Source organism: Taudactylus pleione, unplaced genomic scaffold (assembly GCF_031769625.1).
Source record: "Taudactylus pleione unplaced genomic scaffold, aTauple2 ptg000788l, whole genome shotgun sequence".
In the NCBI taxonomy this organism is placed as follows: Eukaryota; Metazoa; Chordata; class Amphibia; order Anura; family Myobatrachidae; genus Taudactylus; species Taudactylus pleione.
The window spans coordinates 6,663,125-6,688,968 of record NW_028285190.1 but is presented as its reverse complement, the minus strand read 5'-3'; the positions used below and the strand labels follow the sequence as shown (position 1 = coordinate 6,688,968).

Genomic DNA, 25,844 nt, shown 5'->3' with positions numbered 1-25,844 from the left:
GCACGCAAAATTAAATCTGAAGTATTTTGGAATTACACCCAAGACCTTTACAAATGTATCCTTTCAGACTTTTCGGGCCTGTCCAGGCTGCACCCACTCTGGGGATTGCTTTCCCTCACAAAACAAGACTTCTAGCCCCCAATCCCTCCAACATTTCCTGAACACTTACCTCTTCAGGCACAAACTTATCATATTCCTGAACCACCCATGTATTCTACATAAACTATTGTACTCCATTACCATCACCAAATTTCTGTGACAGTTGCCTGGAAACCCCCTCTCCAGCACACACCATGACCACAATAAAAATAGTATTACAATATAATTTTACTAGTGATACATTTTCTTCTCAGTACCACAAATTAAATAATCTTCTAACATGTGTCAGCCAGTAATAAATACACCTGTGCACTAACTAGGAGATCTGGAAAACATGTACTGTTAGGGATGCACTGCCATAGACCATCAATAGGGTTAATTATTAATACTATATAATAATACACTATCCAGTGCATAACGAGACCAATGACCAATGTTTACATATATGTCCAGGGCAGTGCTAGATTCTTGTCCTGCTCCCCCAGACTCCAAGACTTGCTCCAATGATGCCCACATCTGAAATAAAACATTCAGCTCAGGCAGGGTGGCCCTAGTTAGTACTGTCACATTTAATGGCTTACTGTGATCGCTGGTCCTGTTTATGCTGGAATTATGACGCACAATACACTTTGTATGACGTATATTATAGCTAGTTAAGTGCTAATTATGCCTTCTTCATGGACTGGCCACAGTCTAAAATCAAGCATTTGGTAGTCCCCCTCTAGAAATCTTGCTTGTGACACTGCTTCAAATCCAGAAATCACTGCACCAGACAACCCCAGTAGTATGTTTGTAGCTCATTTTGTGTTGGTTAATTGCCAAACTTAATCTGACAAATTACTTTGTCAGATTAAGAACCTATTTAGAGACAAAACAACAGCTGAAAAACCACCGGTTGTACCTCCTTGCTGTAGATCTGGTCTGGAAAATGTGAATAGCCTTGTGCTACAATCTTCAGTGTTCACAGAGAATTATCAGGTGTAGTAGAGATTAGAATTGCGGTTTTGTTGTTCGGTTGCTCCTGAGAACAGTCAACAGAGCACTAGACAATTACAGAAATATGGGGTAACATGATACATACAAATTCAGGCTATACAATGTGTTCTGTCTCCATTGTGTTTTGTAATCTTCTAGTTTTCATTTTCATGCCAGACATCCATATAAAGTATTGGACTTTCTGTCGGACAAGGCAAGAGCAATAAATCAATCCGCTAAATCTCATGCTCTGTTTTGCTAATCAGCCGCTATGTTTTTCAGGTGCCATCAACGATTTCAGGGAATGTGCGATTGCATGCTTCCAACCCTAATTTGTCTACCATAGATTATACAGAGGAGAAGCAATACTCCAGCGGTTCAGACAGCTCAGAGTTCTTAAAGATGCAGGACGATTTGTGTCATATTACACACAAAGGTGAGAGGACCCAACTCCCAAGATTCAAGACGATTACATCACTAAGCTGGCAGCACATGTGTTATGGTTCAACCAGAGGCGTCAAAATGTTTTTAGGTTTGGGAGGGGGGTATAAGATCGAATTTTGTTACATCGTCTCTAAATCGCCAAGTGCCGCTTGCTCATTTTATGCGCCTCATAGCTAATGAAATACGTCCCCATCGGTCCATCCTGTTGTTCTGTTATAAATTAAACATACTTTTGTTTCTGTATTATTATATCTGTGCTCTTCTGTAGTTTTTCTCAGCAGTGGCGCTTTCTTCTGGCAGTGTCAGTTTTTTTTTTTTACATTGTGTCGTCATTGACACCTGCAATGCTTAAAAGAACAGTGCATTACACTCTGCTCTCTGCGTTATCCACCTGCATCCCCTTACCTTCCCCCATTGACACACATCCCTCCGTTCTGACAGCCTTGGGTTCAGTGAGTGACTGACTTGTGATGGAAGTGTGGATTCGCATCTTGATGCGATGTTAATAGAGTAGATCTGCAGGTTTCATGGAAGGAGTCATAGTATAATATAGCATTCTATAAATATATACTTCTAGTTTACAGACTAATAAAAATGTATGATAGATTATAGAGGTCTTTTCTAAAAAAAAAAAAAAAAAAAAAAAAAAAGATGTTAAGGCAACATTTGTGGATTATGTACTAAGCCTTGGAAAGAGAAACTGGATGGAGATAAAGTACCAACTAATCAGCTCCTAATTGTCATTTTTCGAAAACAGCCTGTAAAGTGACAGGAGCTGATTAGTTGGTACTTTATCTGTTACATTCCTGTAATCTTGAACTCCGCAGTAGAACTGAAGAATATGTCTGAGTGACTTTAACTATGTTTGGTGTGAAGGTGCTTTTGCATTTTATAAATTTGTGGATTGACTATCCCGTTCACTATAGTATGTAATACGTTACAACTAACTTCAGTCAGGGGCGTATCTACCCATTGGCCAGAATGGCACTTGCCAGGGGCGCCGACCAAAGGGGGGGCACCGCCCGTCAGTGCCACCAGTAGCCAAGGGGTGGACAAGTCCCTCGGCCCCACAAGTGTAGGGCAGACCGCAGTGAGATCGGTCTGCCCTACACAGTTTACAAACAGACAGCCGCCAGCTGCGGCTGTGTGTTTGTAATAGCAGCCAGCTAATGAGAGTCAGACAGACTCTCATTAGCTGCTGCGTCGTCCGCGGAGGGAGCCGGCTGGAGCTCACTCATGAGCTCCATGTTCCGGCTCCCCCCGCAACATGTGACGGGAGAGACGTCATATGTCATGACGTCTCTCCCATGCAGGAGAAGAGCGGGCCGAGACTCTGACAGCGGCGGTCGTGTCAGGAAGCGGGGACCAGGCAAGTAGAATTTTTTTTTTGTTCTGTGTGTGTGGATAAGCCTGGCACTACAGGGGGGGGGGGGGGCACTGAAATAGGGGGTGGCCGCTACTGGGGCACTTTATGGGGGGGGTGCCCGCTACTGTATTGGGGTGGCCACTACTGGGAGCACTGTATAGGGGTGGCCACAACTGGAAGCACTGTATAGGGGGGACTACTACTGGGGGCACTGTATAGGGGGGACTACTACTGGGTACTATTACTGGAGGCACTGTATATGGGCCTACTACTGGGGTCTACTACTGTTGGCACTGTATAGGGGGGACTACTACTTGGGGCAATGCAGCATAGGGGGGATTACTACTGGGGGCACTGTATACGGGGGGCTGCTACTGGGGGCAATGCAGCATAGGGGGGATTACTACTGCGTGCACTGTATAGGGGAGGCTACTACTGGGGGCAATGCAGCATAGGGGGGATTACTACTGGGGGCACTGCATAAGGGGGGTAGGGGGGCGCCAGTACATTACATTGCCAGGGGCGCTTGGATCCCTAGATACACCCCTGACTTCAGTATCAAATTCTGCATCACCATTTTGTGTCCTAGTGCCCTGATCATTAACATCAAACTCAGAGCTTCACAAACCTGCCAAGGAGCATGTGTCCTGTATGTTTTATTTCTTCCTCGCCCCTGTGTATTTTATTTTAAACTTTTACCTGGATGATCGGAGAGCTGTCACCCATAGATTATTATCATTATCCTTTATAAGGTGATACAAGTTATCCACAGAGCCTAACAAAGCACATAAACAAATCAGCAGAACAAGAAAACTGTGACTTACAATGTACACGGATTATAGACATTGCTGCATCAGCTGTCATAGCACTTAAATAAACAGCTGGGTGGCAGAAATCATTGGTTAGGTGCCGTTGTAGGGAGTATGCAGGAGATGATGGTATAAGTAAGGGAAGGAGAAGCACATGAGGGAAGAGGGCCCTGCTCGTCAGAGCTTACATTCTAAAGGGGAGGGGCAGACAGGCAGGGATGACACAAATAGGGTAGACAATGAGCATGGGACAGCGGGTTAGGATGACAGATGGATGGCTTTGATGGAGAAATGGAAAGCTCATCCCCCACTCTGTAGTAAAATGATAGGTCAAGTATTTTCCTATAGTGCCAATTATACCAGTTTATTGTAACACATGTCAAGACACAGACACACAATCCGCTCCCAGCGTGTCATTGGACTGCAGACATAGCACAGATCACACCCTTTTGAAAGTTTGCTTTATCTCCGATAATTCCTTCTCCTCTGACATTGTGCTCACCCCCTAATATTATAGGGTACGTATTTGTTTTGTGCAACTTATGTTCTACTGAGTTCATCAACACTTCTCTTAGTCACGCTAGTAATGCTGTCCTCCTCTCATCCCGCGCTGTCCTTGATTGACCATTTAAAAAGGATTATAGTTTTCCTCTTTTACTTCAGCGATACGGAGTCACTGTTCAGTTGAGGAGCAGCGGTTCAGAACATTAAGCATCTGTCGTGCGGAAAATGTGCTGCAGTCATTGGTATCTCACACATATAGAAAAGGGTTCGACCTTCCACCTACGTATATCTGTTATATTTATAGACTATATCGTTATTTCATTTCATTACTGATGGATATGCAGTGCAGGTAACATGTTTTCTAGTCGCTGAGAGATGTTTCCATGTTTTCATTTTTTTCTCTATAGCTTATTTCACTTTGAAGTCTGCTTATAGCACAGTTTTCGCTGAGCGAGAGAAGGTTAAGCAGTTATTGGAGCAAGACTCTTCACCAACCGCACAAATTATGGGCCTGAAGAATGCCTTATCAGCGGTAAGATATATCCTAACACTGTGGGCATTTATATCACCAAAATGTATAATCTCTCTCTTAGTCTCAAGTATGAGTTTGTGCAATTTATCATCTGGGTATGCGATTCCGGCGCTGACGATGCTGGCGGACAGAATCTCGGCAGCGTAATTCTCACGCATGCAGGTAAGTATTCTAACCCTTCCCCAACCCAGCCTAACCCTAAAGATCCACCCCGCAGCCTTACCCGAACCATCCACCCCATCCGCCGCAGCCTAACCCCCCCTCCCACAGCCTAACTCTAACCCTAATACTCACCGTCTGGATTCTGGAGCCGGAATTCTGACTGCTGTTGGGATTCCGGCTACGAGATTTTGTTCGCCATCATTGTCTGCGCCGGGATGGTGATTACATCCCCTTTTTGCACCCTCCTTTAAATCTCCCTCCTCTTTTCACTTGTATCACATAATTTCTGGATGGGACAGCTAGATTGTGTATTTCCATATAGCAGGAGGGATCCATACTTAAGTATTTCAAAAGAATAATCACTTTTTTAAACTAATTTATTTCCATGGTGCAAATATCACAATAGTTTAACCCTTATCTATCTGTTTCCTACATTAGACCAGTGGTTCCCCAAACTAGGTCCTCAAGGCATCCTTGCCGTCCAGGATTTAAAGATATCCATGCCTCAGCACAGGCGACTTAGGGCCTGATTTATTACGGATCGCAACTCCAACAGCGTATGCAGATTGGCCGATGATGCGCACTACGTATGCACCGCGGTGCACATGCGTGAGTTGGCATTGCGATCGCACTGCGATCACCTACGCAGATACAAAACCATCGCAGATCAAGGGAAAGGACGTCAGCTTTTGGAGGTGGTGTCAGGGGAGTGGTTGGTGAAACACAGGCATACCAGTCTATTTGAACGCTGTTGCATGGGCATGCATAAATTAGCCATTGCGACGGCATACGCAGCTTGTGTACTCAGTGCGTGCAACGAGGTTAGCAATATCTGAGTTAGGTCAGACCTGTTGTAATTGTGCATGAGGGGCCAATGTTACTGGATGTTCCCGATGTATACACAGGAATACAAGGTATTACGGATGTGCGAAAGGTGTAGTGTTCGTCTCTATGCTTGCTGAGCGGTGGCTGATGTTACTGATGTATACACAGGACTGTGAGGTATTACAGATGGGAGAAAGCTATAGTGAGCATCTCTACTGGCTGAGCGGTGGCTGATGTTACAGGTGTATACACAGGTCTGTGAGGTATTACATATGTGAGAAAGCAGTAGTGAGCGTCTCTATACTGGCTGAGCGGTGGCTGATGTTACTGATGTATACACAGGACTGTGAGGTATTACTGATGTGAGAAAGCAGTAGTGGGCGTCTCTATGCTGGCTGAGCGGTGGCTGATGTTACTGATGTATCCACAGGACTGTGAGGTATTACTGATGTGAGAAAGCTGTAGTGAGCGTCTCTACTGGCTGAGCGGTGGCTGATGTTACTTATGTATACACAGGACTGTGAGGTATTACATATGTGAGAAAGCAGTAGTGAGCGTCTCTATACTGGCTGAGCGGTGGTTGATGTTACTGATGTATACACAGGACTGTGAGGTATTACTGATGTGAGAAAGCAGTAGTGGGCTTCTCTATGCTGGCTGAGCGGTGGCTGATGTTACTGTTGTATCCACAGGACTGTGAGGTATTACTGATGTGAGAAAGCAGTAGTGGGCGTCTCTATGCTTGCTGAGCGGTGGCTGATGTTACTGATGTATACACAGGACTGTGAGGTATTACAGATGGGAGAAAGCTGTAGTGAGCATCTCTACTGGCTGAGCGGTGGCTGATGTTACAGGTGTATACACAGGTCTGTGAGGTATTACATATGTGAGAAAGCAGTAGTGAGCGTCTCTATACTGGCTGAGCGGTGGCTGATGTTACTGATGTATACACAGGACTGTGAGGTATTACTGGTGTGAGAAAGCAGTAGTGGGCGTCTCTATGCTGGCTGAGCGGTGGCTGATGTTACTGATGTATCCACAGGACTGTGAGGTATTACTGATGTGAGAAAGCTGTAGTGAGCGTCTCTATACTGGCTGAGCGGTGGCTGATGTTACTGATGTATACACAGGACTGTGAGGTATTACTGATGTGAGAAAGCAGTAGTGGGCGTCTCTATGCTGGCTGAGCGGTGGCTGATGTTACTGTTGTATCCACAGGACTGTGAGGTATTACTGATGTGAGAAAGCAGTAGTGGGCGTCTCTATGCTGGCTGAGCGGTGGCTGATGTTACTGATGTGCACACAGGACTGTGAGGTATTACAGATGTGAGAAAGCTGTAGTGGGCGTCTATGCTGGCTAAGCAGTGGCTGATGTTACAGATGTATACAAAGGACTGTGAGGTATTACGGATGTGAGAAAGCTGTAGTGAGCGTCTCTATACTGGCTGAGCGGTGGCTGATGTTACAGATGTATACACAGGACTGCGAGGTATTACTGATGTGAGAAAGCAGTAGTGGGCGTCTCTATGCTGGCTGAGCAGTGCCTGATGTATACACAGGACTGTGAGGTATAACTGATGTGAGAAAGCTGTAGTGGGTGTCTCTATGCTGGCTGAGCAGTGGCTGATGTTACTGATGTATACACAGGACTGTGAGGTATTACAGATGGGAGAAAGCTGTAGTGAGCATCTCTACTGGCTGAGCGGTGGCTGATGTTACAGGTGTATACACAGGTCTGTGAGGTATTACTGATGTGAGAAAGCAGTAGTGGGCGTCTCTATGCTGGCTGAGCGGTGGCTGATGTTACTGATGTATCCACAGGACTGTGAGGTATTACTGATGTGAGAAAGCTGTAGTGAGCGTCTCTACTGGCTGAGCGGTGGCTGATGTTACTTATGTATACACAGGAATGTGAGGTATTACATATGTGAGAAAGCAGTAGTGAGCGTCTCTATACTGGCTGAGCGGTGGCTGATGTTACTGATGTATACACAGGACTGTGAGGTATTACTGATGTGAGAAAGCAGTAGTGGGCTTCTCTATGCTGGCTGAGCGGTGGCTGATGTTACTGATGTGCACACAGGACTGTGAGGTATTACAGATGTGAGAAAGCTGTAGTGGGCGTCTATGCTGGCTAAGCAGTGGCTGATGTTACAGATGTATACAAAGGACTGTGAGGTATTACGGATGTGAGAAAGCTGTAGTGAGCGTCTCTACTGGCTGAGCGGTGGCTGATGTTACAGATGTATACACAGGACTGTGAGGTATTACATATGTGAGAAAGCAGTAGTGAGCGTCTCTATACTGGCTGAGCGGTGGCTGATGTTACTGATGTATACACAGGACTGCGAGGTATTACTGATGTGAGAAAGCAGTAGTGGGCGTCTCTATGCTGGCTGAGCAGTGGCTGATGTATACACAGGACTGTGAGGTATAACTGATGTGAGAAAGCTGTAGTGGGTGTCTCTATGCTGGCTGAGCAGTGGCTGATGTTACTGATGTATACACAGGACTGCGAGGTATTACAGATGTGAGAAAGCTGTAGTGAGCGTTTCTATGCTGGCTTAGCGGTGGCTGATGTTACAGATGTATACACAGGAATGTGAGGTATTACTGATGTGCGAAAGCTATAGTGGGCGTCTCTATGCTGGCTGAGCGGTGGCTGATGTTCCCGATGTATACACAGGACTGCGAGGTATTACAGATGGGAGAAAGCTGTAGTGGGCGTCTCTATGCTGGCTGAGCTGTGACTGATGTTACAGATGTATACACAGGACTGTGAGGTATTACGGATGTGTGAAAGCTGTAGTGGGCGTCTCTATGCTGGCTGAGCGGTGGCTGATGTATACACAGGACTGTGAGGTATAATTGATGTGAGAAAGCTGTAGTGGGCGTCTCTATGCTGGCTGAGCGGTGGCTGATGTTACAGATGTATACACAGGACTGTGAGGTATTACAGATGTGAGAAAGCAGTAGTGAGCGTTTCTATGCTGGCTGAGTTGTGGCTGATGGTACTGATGTATACACAGGACTGTGAGGTATTACAGATAGGAGAAAGCTGTAGTGGGTGTCTCTATGCTGGCTGAGCGGTTGCTGATGTATACACAGGACTGTGAGGTATAACTGATGTGCGAAAGCTGTAGTGGGCGTCTATGCTGGCTGAGCGGTGGCTGATGTATACACAGGACTGTGAGGTATTACTGATGTGAGAAAGCAGTAGTGGGCGTCTCTATGCTGGCTGAGCGGTGGCTGATGTTACTGATGTATCCACAGGACTGTGAGGTATTACTGATGTGAGAAAGCTGTAGTCGGTGTGTCTATGCTGGCTGATGTTACAGATGTATACACAGGACTGTGAGGTATTACGGATGTGCGAAAGGTGTAGTGTTCGTCTCTATGCTTGCTGAGTGGTGGCTGATGTTACTGATGTATACACAGGACTGTGAGGTATTACAGATGGGAGAAAGCTGTAGTGAGCGTCTCTACTGGCTGAGCGGTGGCTGATGTTACAGGTGTATACACAGGAGTGTGAGGTATTACATATGTGAGAAAGCAGTAGTGAGCGTCTCTATACTGGTTGAGCGGTGGCTGATGTTACTGATGTATACACAGGACTGTGAGGTATTACTGATGCGAGAAAGCAGTAGTGGGCGTCTCTATGCTGGCTGAGCGGTGGCTGATACTGATGTATCCACAGGACTGTGAGGTATTACTGATGTGAGAAAGCAGTAGTGGGCGTCTCTATGCTGGCTGAGCGGTGGCTGATGTTACTGATGTGCACACAGGACTGTGAGGTATTACAGATGTGAGAAAGCTGTAGTGGGCGTCTCTATGCTGGCTAAGCAGTGGCTGATGTTACAGATGTATACAAAGGACTGTGAGGTATTACGGATGTGTGAAAGCTGTAGTGGGTGTCTATGCTTGCTGAGCAGTGGCTGATGTTACAAATGTATACACAGGACTGTGAGGTATTACGGATGTGCGAAAGATGTAGTGTTCGTCTCTATGCTTGCTGAGCGGTGGCTGATGTTACTGTTGTATCCACAGGACTGTGAGGTATTACTGATGTGAGAAAGCTGTAGTGAGCGTCTCTACTGGCTGAGCGGTGGCTGATGTTACTGATGTATACACAGGACTGTGAGGTATTACATATGTGAGAAAGCAGTAGTGAGCGTCTCTATACTGGCTGAGCGGTGGCTGATGTTACTGATGTATACACAGGACTGTGAGGTATTACTGATGTGAGAAAGCTGTAGTGGGCGTCTCTATGCTGGCTAAGCAGTGGCTGATGTTACAGATGTATACAAAGGACTGTGAGGTATTACGGATTTGAGAAAGCTGTAGTGAGCGTTTCTATGCTGGCTGAGCGGTGGCTGATGTTCCCGATGTATACACAGGACTGCAAGGTATTACAGATGTGAGAAAGCAGTAGTGAGCGTCTCTATGCTGGCTGAGCGGTGGCTGATGTATACACAGGACTGTGAGGTATAACTGATGTGAGATTGCTGTAGTGGGTGTCTCTATGCTGGCTGAGCGGTGGCTGATGTTACAGATGTATACACAGGACTGTGAGGTATTACAGATGGGAGAAAGCTGTAGTAGGCGTCTCTATGCTGGCTGAGCGGTGGCTGATGTTCCCGATGTATACACAGGACTGCGAGGTATTACAGATGTGAGAAAGCAGTAGTGAGCGTTTCTATGCTGGCTTAGCGGTGGCTGATGTTACAGATGTATACACAGCAATGTGAGGTTTTCCTGATGTGCGAAAGCTATAGTGGGCGTCTCTATGCTGGCTGAGCGGTGGCTGATGTTCCCGATGTATACACAGGACTGCGAGGTATTACAGATGTAAGAAAGTAGTAGTGAGCGTTTATATCCTTGCTGTGCTGTAGCTGATGTTACAGATGTATACACAGGACTGTGAGGTATTACAGATGGGAGAAAGCAGTAGTGGGTGTCTCTATGCTGGCTGAGCGGTTGCTGATGTTACTGATGTATACACAGGACTGTGAGGTATAACTGATGTGCGAAAGCTGTAGTGGGCGTCTAGGCTGGCTGAGCGGTGGCTGATGTATACACAGGACTGTGAGGTATTACAGATGTGAGAAAGCTGTAGTGGGTGTCTCTATGGTGGCTGATGTTACTGATGTATGCACAGGACTGTGAGGTATAACTGATGTGCGAAAGCTGTAGTGGGCGTCTATGCTGGCTGAGCAGTGGCTGATGTTACAGATGTATACACAGGACTGTGAAGTATTACGGATGTGTGAAAGCTGTAGTGGGCGTCTCTATGCTGGCTGAGCGGTGGCTGATGTATACACAGGACTGTGAGGTATAATTGATGTGAGAAAGCTGTAGTGGGTGTCTCTATGCTGGCTGAGCAGTGGCTGATGTTACAGATGTATACACAGGACTGTGAGGTATTACGGATTTGAGAAAGCTGTAGTGAGCGTCTATGCTGGCTGAGCGGTGGCTGATGTTCCCGATGTATACACAGGACTGCGAGGTATTACAGATGTGAGAAAGCAGTAGTGAGCGTCTCTATGCTGGCTGAGCGGTGGCTGATGTTACAGATGTATACACAGGACTGTGAGGTATTACAGATGGGAGAAAGCTGTAGTAGGCGTCTCTATGCTGGCTGAGCGGTGGCTGATGTTCCCGATGTATACACAGGACTGCGAGGTATTACAGATGTGAGAAAGCAGTAGTGAGCGTTTCTATTTTGGCTTAGCGGTGGCTGATGTTACAGATGTATACACAGGACTGTGAGGTATTACTGATCGGAGAAAGCTGTAGTGTTCGTCTCTATTCTGGCTGAGCTGTGGCTGATGTTCCCGATGTATACACAGGACTGTGAGGTATTACAGATGTGAGAAAGCTGTAGTGGGTGTCTCTATGGTGGCTGATGTTACTGATGTATACACTGGACTGTGAGGTATTACGGATGTGAGAAAGCTGTAGTGGGTGTCTCTATGCTGGCTGAGCAGTGGCTGATGTTACAGATGTATACACAGGACTGTGAGGTATTACGGATGTGTGAAAGCTGTAGTGGGCGTCTCTATTCTGGCTGAGCGGTGGCTGATGTATACACAGGACTGTGAGGTATAATTGATGTGCGAAAGCTGTAGTGGGCGTCTCTATGCTGGCTGAGCGGTGGCTGATGTTACAGATGTATACACAGGACTGTGAGGTATTACAGATGTGAGTAAGCAGCACTGGGCGTTTCTATGCTGGCTGAGCTGTAGCTGCTGTTACAGATGTATACACAGGACTGTGAGGTATTACGGATGTGAGAAAGCTGTAGTGAGCGTCTCTATGCTGGCTTTGTGATTGCATACATTAGAATATTTTCGCAGCGGGTCTGCATGCGTAATTGCAGCTGCGATCGCAATAGCAATCTGTAGTTAATCAGGTCCTTAGTTAATAGCTCAATCGATTTGATTTAACCATCTATGCTCCAGCATGGATATCCTTAAAACGTTGCCTTTTTTGGTGCCCTGAGGACCGAGTTTGGGAATCACTGCTCTAGACAATAGGTGTTGTTGCTGCTCGGCCTGACTGTCTAACAAACAGATCTGTGTTGTTTGTACCCATACATGTACATAGACCACATCTGAAAGATCTGATGGTACAATCCTGGGATTGACTATCACATTGGACTCACGCGCACCGCAGATCCTGGACAACAAAATACTTAAGTGCTTTGCAAAGTTAGATTGTGTTTGGTAACAATTATAATAAATAAGTTGGAATGAAAGGGGAATTTCACTCTGTCTCACCTAATGTAGCAATGGGGGAATATAAGTTCTATTATTGAGCTTTAAGTTATAAGGGTGGGAGCAGACTCCCTTCTCTCTAATGTATCCCTTATTTTCTCTTTGGAGATACATATTATATGAGGGAGCTGTATCAAGTTTTCTAAAGAGAACAGGTGGAGAAGTTGCCCATAGCAACCAATCAACTTATAGCTATAATTTTATAGCATGTACAGGTTGAGTCTCCCATATCCAAAATGCTTGGGACCAGGGGTATTTTGGATAACGGAATATTCCGTATTTTGGAATAATTGCATAACATAATGAAATATCTTGGGAATAGGACCCCAATATACACACAGAATGCATTTATGTGTAATATACACCTATACACACAGCTGGCAGGTAATTTCATACAATATTTTCAATAATTTTGTGGCCCAAGCAAAGTTTGTGTACAGAAATTAAATTCATTTATGTTTCATATACACCTTATACACACAGCCTAAAGGTAATTTTATACTATATTTTTAATAATTTGTGCCTTAGACAAAGTTTGTGTACATTGAACCATCAAAAATCAAAGGTTTCATTATCTCAGTCATACCAAAATTATTCCGTATTTCGGAATATTCCGTATTTCGGAATATTTGGATATGGGAGACTCAACCTGTACTAGATACAGGATAGCTAGAAGCTGGTTGCTAAGAACAACACCTCCACTTGTCCTCTTTAAATGATTTGATAAATTTGCTTCTATATTTAAAAAAATAAATAAAATGACCTTTCCCTGTAACAGAAAGCCTTGTAGTATGGAACGGCACAAGATACACATTTGTAGTGCTTTGCGATGAAATGCCACTCTATCAGTACATAGAAAACCATTAAGTGAGTGAAGTATACAAAGTATAATGGCAGCATATTGTTCCACACAGATGTGGCTCCTGAATTCAATGAGGCTTCTTATAATACAGAGGGCTTGTGTTAAAACGGTTGTTCTTGCTCACTTGCCCAGTGTTTGGCGTGCTGCTTCTACAGAAAGACCTCAGTGACTTACAAAGATGGTTGGTTGTTTTATTATTATGACCGAAGCTACAACAGAGTTATAGAAAACTATATACAGTGTATACACAGGGGCAGCTTTTCTGTATCTTAGAAGTGACTCTATGCCTTTATTAGACACTTTGGGACTGATTTAAACCTAAAAAATTTACACTTTCCTGAGGTTTCAGTTGCATGTGTCTTAAACGCCACATTAAATATAGCATACGTAATAACTACAATTCATATCTTATAAATATGATAGTCAAAATGGGACATATCTCTGAGGATCGTCTTTGACTTGCATCTCTATGGAAAATCCTGCGATCATTGTTCTACACGAAAGATGTGTGTGTGGGTCTTTAGCTGTAGATGTTACAACGGGTATAACTATTCAGTGATTGCAGGACCTTGGAAATACCTTCATCTAATCCGGATGTATCTGTGCTCTAGTGGTGCAGTGAGCAAGATTCCTTTAAAGCACACTGTAGCTGCCTGGCTCAGGGCCAATAAAAGGCCCTGAGCTTATTTTATTTATTACTAGTTATTTATATAGCGCACACCTATAAATGCCCTATCATCTGATATGTGACCGCTCCCACCAGTGCAAGTGAAACATCTATAATAAAATAATTACACAGAGGCATATATATGGGGAAAAGGAAGATCAGCTTTATTTTAGAATAAATAATTGGGCAAGAAGGAGAAAAGGACAGATAAAGTATGGTGGCGAAGAAAGTACGGCCCAACTAAACAAGATCACCATCTGCACCAACTCCACATAGGCCTGGATGGGAGGCCAGCTGCCAGCCATCACCACCATTCAATGTTTCCACCTCCCACACCAATGACGCAACAAAGAGGGCACTTGGACCGGTGGTGCTGCTGACCTCAGTAGGGTAGAATTAGCCTAACCCATGTATTGGTGGGGAGGGCACCTCAAGATCTAAAGGCAGATAGCGACTGATACCATTCTTTCCCTAAACCACATCAGTAGGCTGACCTCCCCTAAACTCCACCTACCAAACACTTCACAAACAATTGTAACCATTGCCTTTCCAGGGGCAGCCACATACAGACTTGGGGTTTAATTTCCTACATGCATATTGAATGCATTCTGTCCCTCTTATGCCAGATTGGATGACATGTCTGCAACATCGTCTAGTGTGTACCTTCAATGTCACTGACGATGCGCGCTCCCGCGCGTTGTCAGCAACATCGCCAGTCGGACCTGCATGCATCGTCAGCAAGGGCCACTTGCACTTGCCGATGCCGGGACCCCTGCCAGGGCCTGGTGCACGATAGGTCGGCTGGGTACACATCGTTAAAAGTGTACTCCCTTGTACACAGCGATTTACAGAGAATGTTTAGTCATCCGCATCAGTCCCTGCCCCAGTGGAGCTTACAATTTATATCCTACTACATGTACAAACATATACAGTGCATCCGGAAAGTATTCACAATGCTTCACTTTTTCCACATTTTGTTATGTTACAGTCTTATTCCAAAATGGAATAAATTAATTTTTGTCCTCAAAATTCTACACACAATACCCCATAATGACAACGTGTAAAAAGTGTTTTTAGATTTTTGCAAATTTAATACATTAGACTAGCCTAATTATGCGTTCGGACTTTGGGAGGAACCAAAGCATCTGGAGGGTACCCACGCAAACACTGGAAGAACATACAAACTCCACACATATTGTGCCTTGGTAAGGAATTCCACTTATGACTTCAGTGCAGTGAGGCAGTAATGCTAACCACTGTGACACTGTTATGATCTTTAATTATTCACAGAGTTCTGTACTTCATGGGGAATATGCAAAAGGCATAAGAGATGTCAGTAATGTTTAGTGGATTAGTAGAGAAGGAGCCGTGTTTGCTAGCTCTGAGCTTTCCTGCATAAACATAAATGTAGTCTGAAAGCTGTGTCTCCCAAATGCAGCCCAAATATATGCACCTGGAAGAAGCTATATACCTTCATATAACTGATAACCCTAAGCAGCGGCTTGTGTTTTGTTCAGAGAGAGATAATTTGCTCTGCTTCTTTACTTTTCTGCTTTATAGATTATTCAAAGGGCCCCATTTAAGAACTTACCTTTAATACCAGTGTGTTGGGTACGGGAATCCCGATGCCTGCATCCCGATAGGGTAAGGATACCAACACCTGTCGGTCGTATCCTAACCCTCCCACTCTCCCTCCCTGTTACCTTAACTCTCCCTCCCCGGTGCCTAAACCTAACTTCTCCCCCTAGTGCCTAAACCTAACCTTCCCCTCCCCGCATCCTAAACGCTCTCCCCTTACGGCCTAACCCTCCCCCTAGTGTCTAACCCCTAACGCTAACCCTCCCCCTAACCCCGCTATTTACCTTCCGACGTCGGGATTCTGACAGGTGTCGGCATTCTGAGCACCGGAATCCCCGCGGTCAGTATTATGAATGCATCCCATACCAGTGGCATATTTTGTTTAGTATTGCAGTGATACTTACGAATAAGTCACTGGTATTCTATATTACTTACCCTTCAGACGAGATCCAGTGACGTCTTCCACTCTGTTGCTGGCAGCCTATCGCTGGAGCTGGCAATAGGGACCTATTGCTCTCGCCATCTATTGATGGTGTAAGCAATACAGTAATTGAAAGCCCTGGTACACATCAGAACGACATGTATCCCAGCCAACCCGACAACTGATTGAAGGATGTATTGGGCACCGTACACACTGCATGATCTGGTATACGACCGCGCAATATACCCTTCCATCCTGCATTCACCTGCATGCAGTCACCATAATCATCGTCCCATCTGACATGCAGCACAAACGCACGATTGAGGGTAGACACTGAGCGATATGGTCGATATGTCGTCCAATATATCACCTGATGTGTACCCGGCCTTCGTTTACCACTGTTTGTTAAATACTGAAAGGAGGACATAACCCCTTTAGCAAGTACTAATGGAGTTATGTCTTGTTGTTAAATGGGGCCCAAAGTGTTCTTGCTTTGCTTTTATATGTTCTGCTTATTTAAAAAAAACAGATCTACAAGAGACACGATACTATGTACACTTACCGCAATCCAATGTGATCAAAGGATTATTGAAGGTTTTCCTGATGTGGTCGGCTATGTAACATAAAAAGTCTAGAACTGGTGTCTTTCAAATATCTGACTTAAATGACTTGGGGGTCTGTTTACTAAGCAGTGTTATGAGACAGAGTGAAAAGTAATAAGAAAGTGATAAGGTGCCAGCCAATCAGCTCCCAACTGTCATATCACAGGCTGTGTTTGAAAAATGACAGTTGGGAGCTGATTGGCTGGCACCTTATCACAGACTTAACACTTTTCTCTGTCTCATAACACTGCTTAGTAAATAGACCCCTTGATCTGTAAAGCTAAGTGACCCAAAATGGTGACCTCCAAACTTATGCACACTCCCTGAGATTCCCCAACCGTTTGCTGATGTTTTTTCTATTTTATTATTGCTATTTGTATTTTTCTTAAAATATTCCAGGCTGTAAAACAAAACGCTGATCTCAAAGAACGCTTGCACAGAATTCACGCTGATTCTTTGATCCGTGATTCAGCCACTAGTTCAAAGTGCAGTCCTGAGAAGGTGGGTGTAGATCTCCTTGTTTAGGAAATTACTACCAAAAAACCCCTCCCCCCAGAATCCATTCCTTCCCTCAGAAAAAGTGTACATATGTATGTGTCATGCACGTGTAATAACTGCAATTACAATTTCCCTTTTCTTCCTTCATAAATTTGTTCTTTGTTGGTGAAAAGATGTAGTGTGGTGTTTACAGTATGTTTGTGCTACAATCTGTGTTGTTACTATATTAACACCTATCCTTCCCATGACTGAAGTTTCTATACCTATCTGTCCAGCACGTCTTCCATTCCAGCTGTGTTGTGTATAAAGCTATGCAGTGTTATTCTCAGCCTTTCATCGCCCTTGATTGACGAAGCAGCGTAAGGGAACTACATACATTTAGAAAGCTGTTTCGGTCAACTAAAGCTGGCCATACATGGGGGATACGGCTTGCGAGCGGAGCCCACTCTCCTTCTGTGGTCACTAATTGCCTGCTGTAATTAGATCTATATGCATTTCGGCAACAGTCTTGCAATGTCATCTTTGTATTTTTGCAACGTTGCTGTATGTTCCGTCCCATTTGTACAGTACGTAAAACTTGTGCTGTCATATAAATAATAATTTTAACTACTATTTACCAACATTCTGCTAAAGATTCTATTGATCTCAGTGGGATTATTATAAGGCATCACGGTTGTTTTGGGGCAATACGTGCAGAGATAACCGGCCAGTTGCCCAAAGTCATCTGCCATATTGCTGCCGTTACAGTCTGCATAAGACATGATTTGGAGATTGCACAATTGTGACACAGCGAGTTGAAAGAAAATTACATACCATTGTCCCTGGTGCTTCTTTATTTGAATCATCTCTACAACTCATTGTCTTTAAATGTAAGTGGTGGGATGTTTTTCTTTTCCCTACTTCTGATTAAAGGGAAGGGAGTATCCCATGACCTCTTACAACATAAGTGAATTGCTGTGGAACGCCTAGGGGTAAATTTACTAAAGTGAGAGTTTTTAGAAGTGATGTTGCCCATAGCAATCAATCAGATTCTAGCTATTATCTTCTAGAAGGTGCTAGTTAAATGTTAAGTAGAATCTGATTGGTTGCTAGGGGCAACATCACTTTTAAAACTCACTTCTAAAAAATCTCATTTTAGTAAATTTACCCCCTAGAGAGGTACATTTTATCATATTGCTTATATAAAAAGAGATTCTTACAGACCAGAGACAGCAATGGAATTTTACTGGATAAAAAGAGGTTTCTACAACAAGGATCACGTACATATAAAAGGGAAGTTTTACAGCTCTCAGCAATATACTGTATACTACAGATGCTAAATCAAAAAAATACCTTCTTCTAATTGAGCCATATTATCTGGAATTGATGAATGTAGCACATATCTGTGCTAGGCTATAATGTAAGTGAATAACTGAAATAATCTTCATAGCAAATTCATCATTGGCATTATTATAGACTTCCTCTTTTACTTTCATAATTCATTTTTTTGTATTGTTATGATGTATGTGGGCACCTGTATTATACAATACTTATTCAGCCTATCCATACTACCTGTCAATACGTATTATCACTATGCTTTCAGTACAATCTGTATACTGTGTGTATGAGAACAGGGTTGGAAAACACAGGGAATGTGTTTTTGCTTCTAAATCAGCGTCATGTTTTGGCAAAACCACCCTCAAGTGTTTTGGTTTGTTTTGAATTTCTTTAATAATTTATAAAAACTTTAAAAATCATGTAACTTGGACCTGTTTTTGTTCCTAAAGTATTATTAGCATCAATAACACTTATTTCCAGTCAATTCTGGCCACCTCACAGCACCAACCAGTAGGGAGGGGCTTGCATGCAATCCAAAATAAATACGCGAGATCCGGTTTTTAGATCAGAGTTCCCAACTTGGGGAGAAGACCAGAGTCGGGATTCAGTTCTACTCGGAACCCCAAAGTAATCCGAGCCAGGACTCTGTTCAACTCGGAACCACGAAGTTCGAGTGTGTTCGGTTTTCACGAAAAACAAACTGCTCATCTCAACTTCTCACCGAAAATTCTTCCAACTGCTGGGCTTGGAGCAGTGAGTCCGCAGAATACATGGGTGGGCAGCCTAATGCTTTAACAGCGGAGAAACCTTTCAGCAGCACTGGAATAGAACTGTATTTCTTACACGATACACTGCAACTATCCATATGGAATATAGAAACTGTTGACATAGCAAGAGTATTGTGGTCAGTGCATAGCTGTGATATTTGCCAGCTCCTGGCTTGCCACATTGTATTCTTTTAAGCAGAAACTCTTTTAATGACCTGAGGCCAATCACCTCGGTAATAAGGCCTCAACCTTTCCAGCATTAAAGAAAATAACTGTAGTGATTTAGTTCCTGAAACTGAAGAGTACAATAAGCTTGGAAATGTGTGGAGTCACTTCGGTGTCTTCTATTCCTTAAATAGTAAGTTAGAAGTTGAGCCAAAGTTTCGTAATTCCTCTTAAGAAAATCATTTGATGCCAATCTTTTCCACAGATAACAGTGAATCACAGGTGCTGTAACCCATAGCAACCACTTGTCGTGGGACCTCAAAAGAGGCGATTCCTAATAATGTGTTGCATATATGACATTCTGGGTGATACAGAAGGAAATGATGAGACCCACCAAATGGTCCTAGCAATCAGGTTGTTCATCTCTGTTGTAAACCATTTTATAAAGGTGACAAGTGTGTGTATTTCTACCTGTACAAAACAGTACTTGTGACTGAGAACAAATTAGTATTTGACTGTTAATTGGCCATTTTCTATAAATTACATCCAATAAGCATTTTCCACTCAAAGCTCTAGCCCACATCTGTAATTTATTTTGAAATTAAATATTGGCTCTGTATGACTGTAAAGAGCTGTGTCTGGGACTGGCCTTGTGGAAGCGGCAGATAAGGGTGTTGTCTGTAATGTGCTCAGAGGCAGCCATATCACTCTTATTCAATTATTCACAAGTCAGTACCCATCTAAGAGAGGCGTTCAGGAGATTAGAGTCCTGTAAGAGCAGCCTTGTTTTCATGACGAAGAATAAAAGCATTAGGGCACGTTTAATAGCTCTGTGCTTTGTTTCATAAATCAATAAATGCATGAAAAGTGTTATAAAAATTTAAATTGGTCAAACAGTAGTCTCATGCAGTGATGTGCTATACCATTACTGTACAGCCATGGCCAAAAGTTTTGAGAATGACACAAGTATTGGTTTTCACAAAGTTTGCTGCTTCAGTGTTTTTAGACCTTTTTGTCAGATGTTACTATGGTATATTGAAGTAAAATTACAAGCATTTCATAAGTGTCAAAGGCTTTTATTGACAACTACATTAAGTTTATGCAAAGTATCAATATTTGCAGTTTTGACCCTTCTTTTTCAAGACCCCAGTCCTCAGCAGTCCAATCCCTGTACCTTTTGCAGAATATCAGTCTTTCCCTGATGTTTTTGCTGGAGAGAAGTGGCTTCTTTGTTGCCCTTCTTGACACCAGGCCATCCTCTAAAAGTCTTCACCTCACTGTGCATGAATATACACTCACACCTGCCTGCTGCCATTCCTGAGCAAAATCTGCACTGGTGGTTCCCCGGTCCCGCAGCTGAATCAACTTTAAGAGACGGTCTTGGAGCTTGCTGGACATTCTTGGGCGCCCTGAAGCCTTCCTCACAATTATTGAACCTCTGTCCTTGAGGTTCTTGATGATCTGATAAATGGTTGATTTGGGTGCAATCTTACTAGCAGCAATATCTTTGCATGTGAAGCCTTTTTTGTGCAAAGCAATGATGACTGCACGTGTTTCCTTGCAGTTAACCATGGTTAACAGAGGAAGAACAATGATTTCAAGCTCCACCCTCCTTTTAAAGCTTCTAGCCTGCTGTTCTAACTCAATCAGCATGACAGAGTGATCTCCAGCCTTGTCCTCGTCAACACTCTCCTGTGTTAATGAGAGAATTACAGACATGATCTCAACTGGTGCTTTTGTGGCAGGGCTGAAATGTAGTGAAAATGTTTGTGGGAGCAAGGGCCCGATTCAGACCCGCTCGCTAGATGCATTCGCACACAGCCAAAGTATGCAAATCCCGCGATCGTACCGAAACGCATTAGCACGCCAACTATGTCTTGGCGTGTGATCGCAGGGTGTGTTTAGACGCCCACTAGTCTGTCTTAAGATGCCCACTTATGCATGTCATCTCCATGAAGTGTATGCAACCATCTGTAGCATCGAGTACCATTGGAAGCGATCGCAGCACTTGTGGTTGACCATACCCTAACGCAAGCACTGCAAGTGCTTCAATGTGAAATTCAACAAAGTGACGTGTACTATGACCCTCCGTAATAATTATGCTCGCCTCTGAAACGGCGTTAAGACGCTCAGACACTCCTGCGTTCGCACCACCACTCCACCGTTTCCATCAACCAACCCGTTACCACCCACAAACGGCTTGTCCTGTCACTCAGTCTAACGGGCTGGCTATGCGCAGCGAGTGAACACTTCCCGATCGCATGGACTAGTTCGCGCACACGCAATTCAAAGCATATGAACATTGCGAGCCATCGACAGCTACGAGCGAACGCAGCCGAGCGAGCGGGTCTGAATCGGGCCCTACGTTCATTGTAATGGCAAAGAGGGACTTTGCAATTAATTGCAATTCTTCTGATCACTCTTCATGACATTATGTAATATATGCAAATTGCCATCATAAAAACTGAAGCAGCAGACTTTGTGAAAACCAATAATTGTGTCATTCTCAAAACTTTTGGTCATGGCTGTAGATTGTGTTGGCAAAACGCAGCTTATAAAACAAACATGTTATTAAGTAATTGCTCAAATGAACCTAAAGTTTTCCCTGCTTCTCAACCATTTTTGTGTGAGCAAAGGTCTTGGGATTTCTTGTTGCTGTGTCAGAAGACTACATGCCCCTCAGCAGAGCCATAACAGGGCTTATGAGCACCCTTTGCCGGCCCGCCCCCTTAGCGCTGATGTCATGTGAAGGGGGTGGGGCTGGCAGCACTGGTAAGTGCAACGCTGGTTGAAGCATCCTGAGGAGACTCTAATCAGCTGCACAGGTTGCTGGGTGCCTGCCAGGAGCATCTAATGGACGCGCCTGTGGCGCTGCAGCAGTGATTCCTTGCAGCAGGATGCCGTCCCAGGCACCCTACTAGCCAGAAGCAAGGGCACCTTAGGCGAGAAGCGATGATCAAGCCATAATACTTGACTAAAAAAAATATATAACTCTTCTTAACCATAAAATAACCTGCAGAGTTATGATGGATTTATATAATTTACCTCTTTTATTTTTAAAATTGAAGGTGTCATTTTTTTATTTATGTAAAAAAACCGCAAAGCACCTTAGCCTTTACTCTCTTTAAACCAGCATTCAGGAAGTACCAGTATTAAGGATAAATCACATAGGGATTGTGATTGAAAAGTTCTTTGTAGCTATTAATGCAAATGCTGGCTAGTAATATATTTTTTTATAATTTTACCATATAAATTAGGATTCTGTACATTGGTGGCCTTGAGTATTCACCCATGTCTGCAGTTTCCAGCGTTGTTGAATCATTTGGCCATGTAATCCTTTTCGGGTCTACTAGTGTTCATTGGAAACCCTAATTTGAAGAGTCTCAACTGGACATTGTTTGGGTGCTTGGATTGTTGGTTGTATTCTGATTTTATAGATTAGTAAAGTATTATTTAGCAAATTTGTATTATACAAGATTCGAAGGATTGTGTTAAGACCTCACCCACCTTGATATTTGCCAGAATATCCATATATGCTCTCAGAATCATCTAGGAAATTATTTTACCACTAGTTAATCCACATACACATAGCTGCTGTTTGGAGGTTGGTGAATTGGCCTCCTTATATCTGCGCCTGGTCAGCATTACCAGGGTTTTAATAATCTACATTGGAGTTCAATGGAGTTTATACCTGCTGGTTAGTTGGTCTAAGCAAAGTTTTGAGAAAGTTCACAAAATATCCTTTCAACGGGGATGAAATGTCTCATCTCAAGTTTGCATTTAGTCTGCTGACAATTATTGACAAGAATTATACATGTAGCAAAATAATCATTGTTTTGGATTTTCTGGTTATTAGGAGAGTCCTTGTGAGGGGAACAAGCCCCTGGTTCATCAGATGTCCAATGAAAGCCGACTGTCTATCACAGATTCCATCACAGAGTTCTATGATGCTCAGGAAGTTTTGCTGTCGTCAAGTTCGTCTGAGAATGAGGTTTGTGACTGATTTCTACATTTCCCCATACATACCCTTAGCAAGGCTGATTCTCCAGATTGGGTACTGGTATTTTGATTTGCATCTTTTACTTTCCGGGGTGTGTCTTTTCATTTTTTAAGACTGGCTTGGTATCCTTTTTTGATCCCTTGCATATACCTACCAAACATTGGGAGGCTTCCGATTCAAGAAATGTGGCTGCTGCACACTGTGGGCATGGGTACCTCATAGTGGTCGTGGCTGCTCCCTTCTCATCTGCATATTTACCAGAAGAACTTTGTGCCCCATGTAGAGAAGGCTTCTGCCTCCCCTGCATGTGGCTGTGGAATACCTCCCAACTGCATGAACACTGGACAAAAAAATTATGGTTGGGAAGTATACTTATAATAATTTCTATGCCCTGACGTTGCTCTTTAATTATTACTGTCTCACTAACTTGATGTAAACTACCAAATGTAGATATTTTCAGCAAGAAAATAAGTACTTCTGGAATTACTCATAATTTTCTGTAGCCATAACCCATAACTACTTTATTCCCTGGAGACTCATATTCTATCCCCATATATGTACACTGAAAATGTGTTTTAAAATGGGTGCAATACGTATTTGGCTACTTTCACAGAAATGTCCAGATGACTCCTATGTTTTGGGGGAGACTCCTGGATGACTAAGTCACCCTCCCACACCCTACTGAAATGTGCAGAACAGGAGGTGTAATGATGTGGTTCTTAGCCCATTAGATTGTCAAGTACAGGTGTGTCCTCATACACTTAGCCTTAATACGCCATGTGGCACGAGACGCCTAGCGTGAGTGAGCCGCCAGGTCCTGAGTGACTGGGTTTGCGCTGAGCACCTTTTTCGCCCGAAAACGTGTCTTAGTCATAATCGGGTGCTGCACTGGTTAATTTGATATGCAACACTTTGCAAAAATGATGCTCGGTGCAAGCCGAGTTGCACAGGACCTGGCTCTCCGAGAAGAGCTGTTTGGCACGACTGCAACAATAGTGTATGTGGACACATACTGTATGTATATAGATTCATTTTTTTTCAGGTAGCAATTCAGTTTGGAACAATATGTTGAGTTTTCTCTCAAAAGTTATGCTGACATAGCATAGCAGACTGGTTTAAAAATATCTCCTATTTCGAGTTTATCACAGGGCCGTCATAACAGCATTGTAGGCCCTGGACAAAGCAATGCTCTGGGGCCCCTACGATCACTGCCCCCCTCTCAAAAATGCTGCCGTAATAGTCAGAATGAGAAAAATAGAATATATATAAATGTTTGTTAAATAAAATAAATAAAAACAAAAGATTGAGGATTGATAATAGAGATGCCTGATCTGCATCTCTCTTACATCGCTGCCCAACTGACCCAGTTGAGGGAATGGGTTACTCCATTAGGCCAAGGGGATCTTTCCTTGGCTCTCCTTTAAAAAAGAGGGATTAAAATGTACTCCTTTGCAGTTTTTGTTGGCTTATACCCCGGGGAGGCAATCGGGAAGCCGACTGCCTAAATACCGGCAGCCGGCTTCCCGACTGTCTTATCCCGGCAAGGGTGAAATGCCGGGCGTCTAGATGTAGACGCCCGCATTTCCCTGACGCCGGGAGACCGGTGCCCGGCATCACGATCGTAGTGATGCCGGGCGCCGCGAGCGGACACCCGCGGGGGGGGGAGGGTTAGGGTTAGGCACCCCCGGGGGGGACTTAGGGTTAGGCACCCCCCCCCCGGGGGACTTAGGTTTAGGCAGCGGGGAAGGGGGTGGTTAGGGTTAGGCACTTGGGGGGAAGTTAGGGTTAGGCATCCCTAAGGAGGGTTAGGGGGGTTAGGTTAGTGGATACTTACCTATCCACGATCGGGATTTCCAGCGCTGTCGGGCTTCCGCTGCTTCGGACTCTGCTCCTGTCGGGCTGCCGCTGACGGGAATCGAACTGCCGGCCATGCGGCCGACGGTATGTCATACCAATTCCATACCCCGCTCTCTCGTTGTCCACCTCTATTACAAAAGGCCAGAAAAACGTGGCTTGCTGGGGAAACATTTTTTGGGGAAGCTGTGATTGATTCCTGTTTTCCGCTCTGGGGTAACGTAACTTTTTCAGAACTATGGGGGCTGAAGTGTGGCTCAGCTTTGCGGTCGTATGGGGTGGCTGCTATTGGTCCGTTATATGAGGATGGGGTTCTTTACTCATTTGCATATTTGTCCTCTAATTATGGTCTCCCAGTCCATTTCTTTTATAAATACCTTCAGCTCGGCATGCTCTCTGTGCACAGTGGAAGGGAAGCGGTTCCTGAGTTTTCTGAGGTCTCCAGTTCGTCTGCTTGTTCGTTCTTTGGCTTCTAGAAGATCTGTCTCCATGGCCTATTCTTCACTTTTATCCCCTAGTAGTGCAGAGGGATTGATTAATGTTAGAACTCACTGGAATCACAATCTGGGAGCTTTGCCTGATGGTGACTGGAAGGTTCTTGTAGGTTGTCCTCGTGATGCC

General features: G+C 44.1%; 1 protein-coding gene across 3 annotated transcripts in view; it reads left to right on the top strand.

Annotated features, from left to right (window-relative positions):
* OSBPL3 (oxysterol binding protein like 3) overlaps positions 1–25,844 on the top strand; it is a 204,927-nt gene that overhangs the window by 145,469 nt on the left and 33,614 nt on the right. For 2 of the 3 annotated variants that reach the window (XM_088457858.1, XM_088457857.1), the window contains 4 exons: positions 1,357–1,510; positions 4,605–4,729; positions 17,022–17,123; positions 23,226–23,360. In XM_088457858.1, coding sequence (XP_088313984.1) covers positions 1,357–1,510; positions 4,605–4,729; positions 17,022–17,123; positions 23,226–23,360 — 516 coding nt within the window. The remainder of the gene's footprint in view (positions 1–1,356; positions 1,511–4,604; positions 4,730–17,021; positions 17,124–23,225; positions 23,361–25,844) is intronic. The other variant, XM_088457859.1, reaches the window with a different exon arrangement.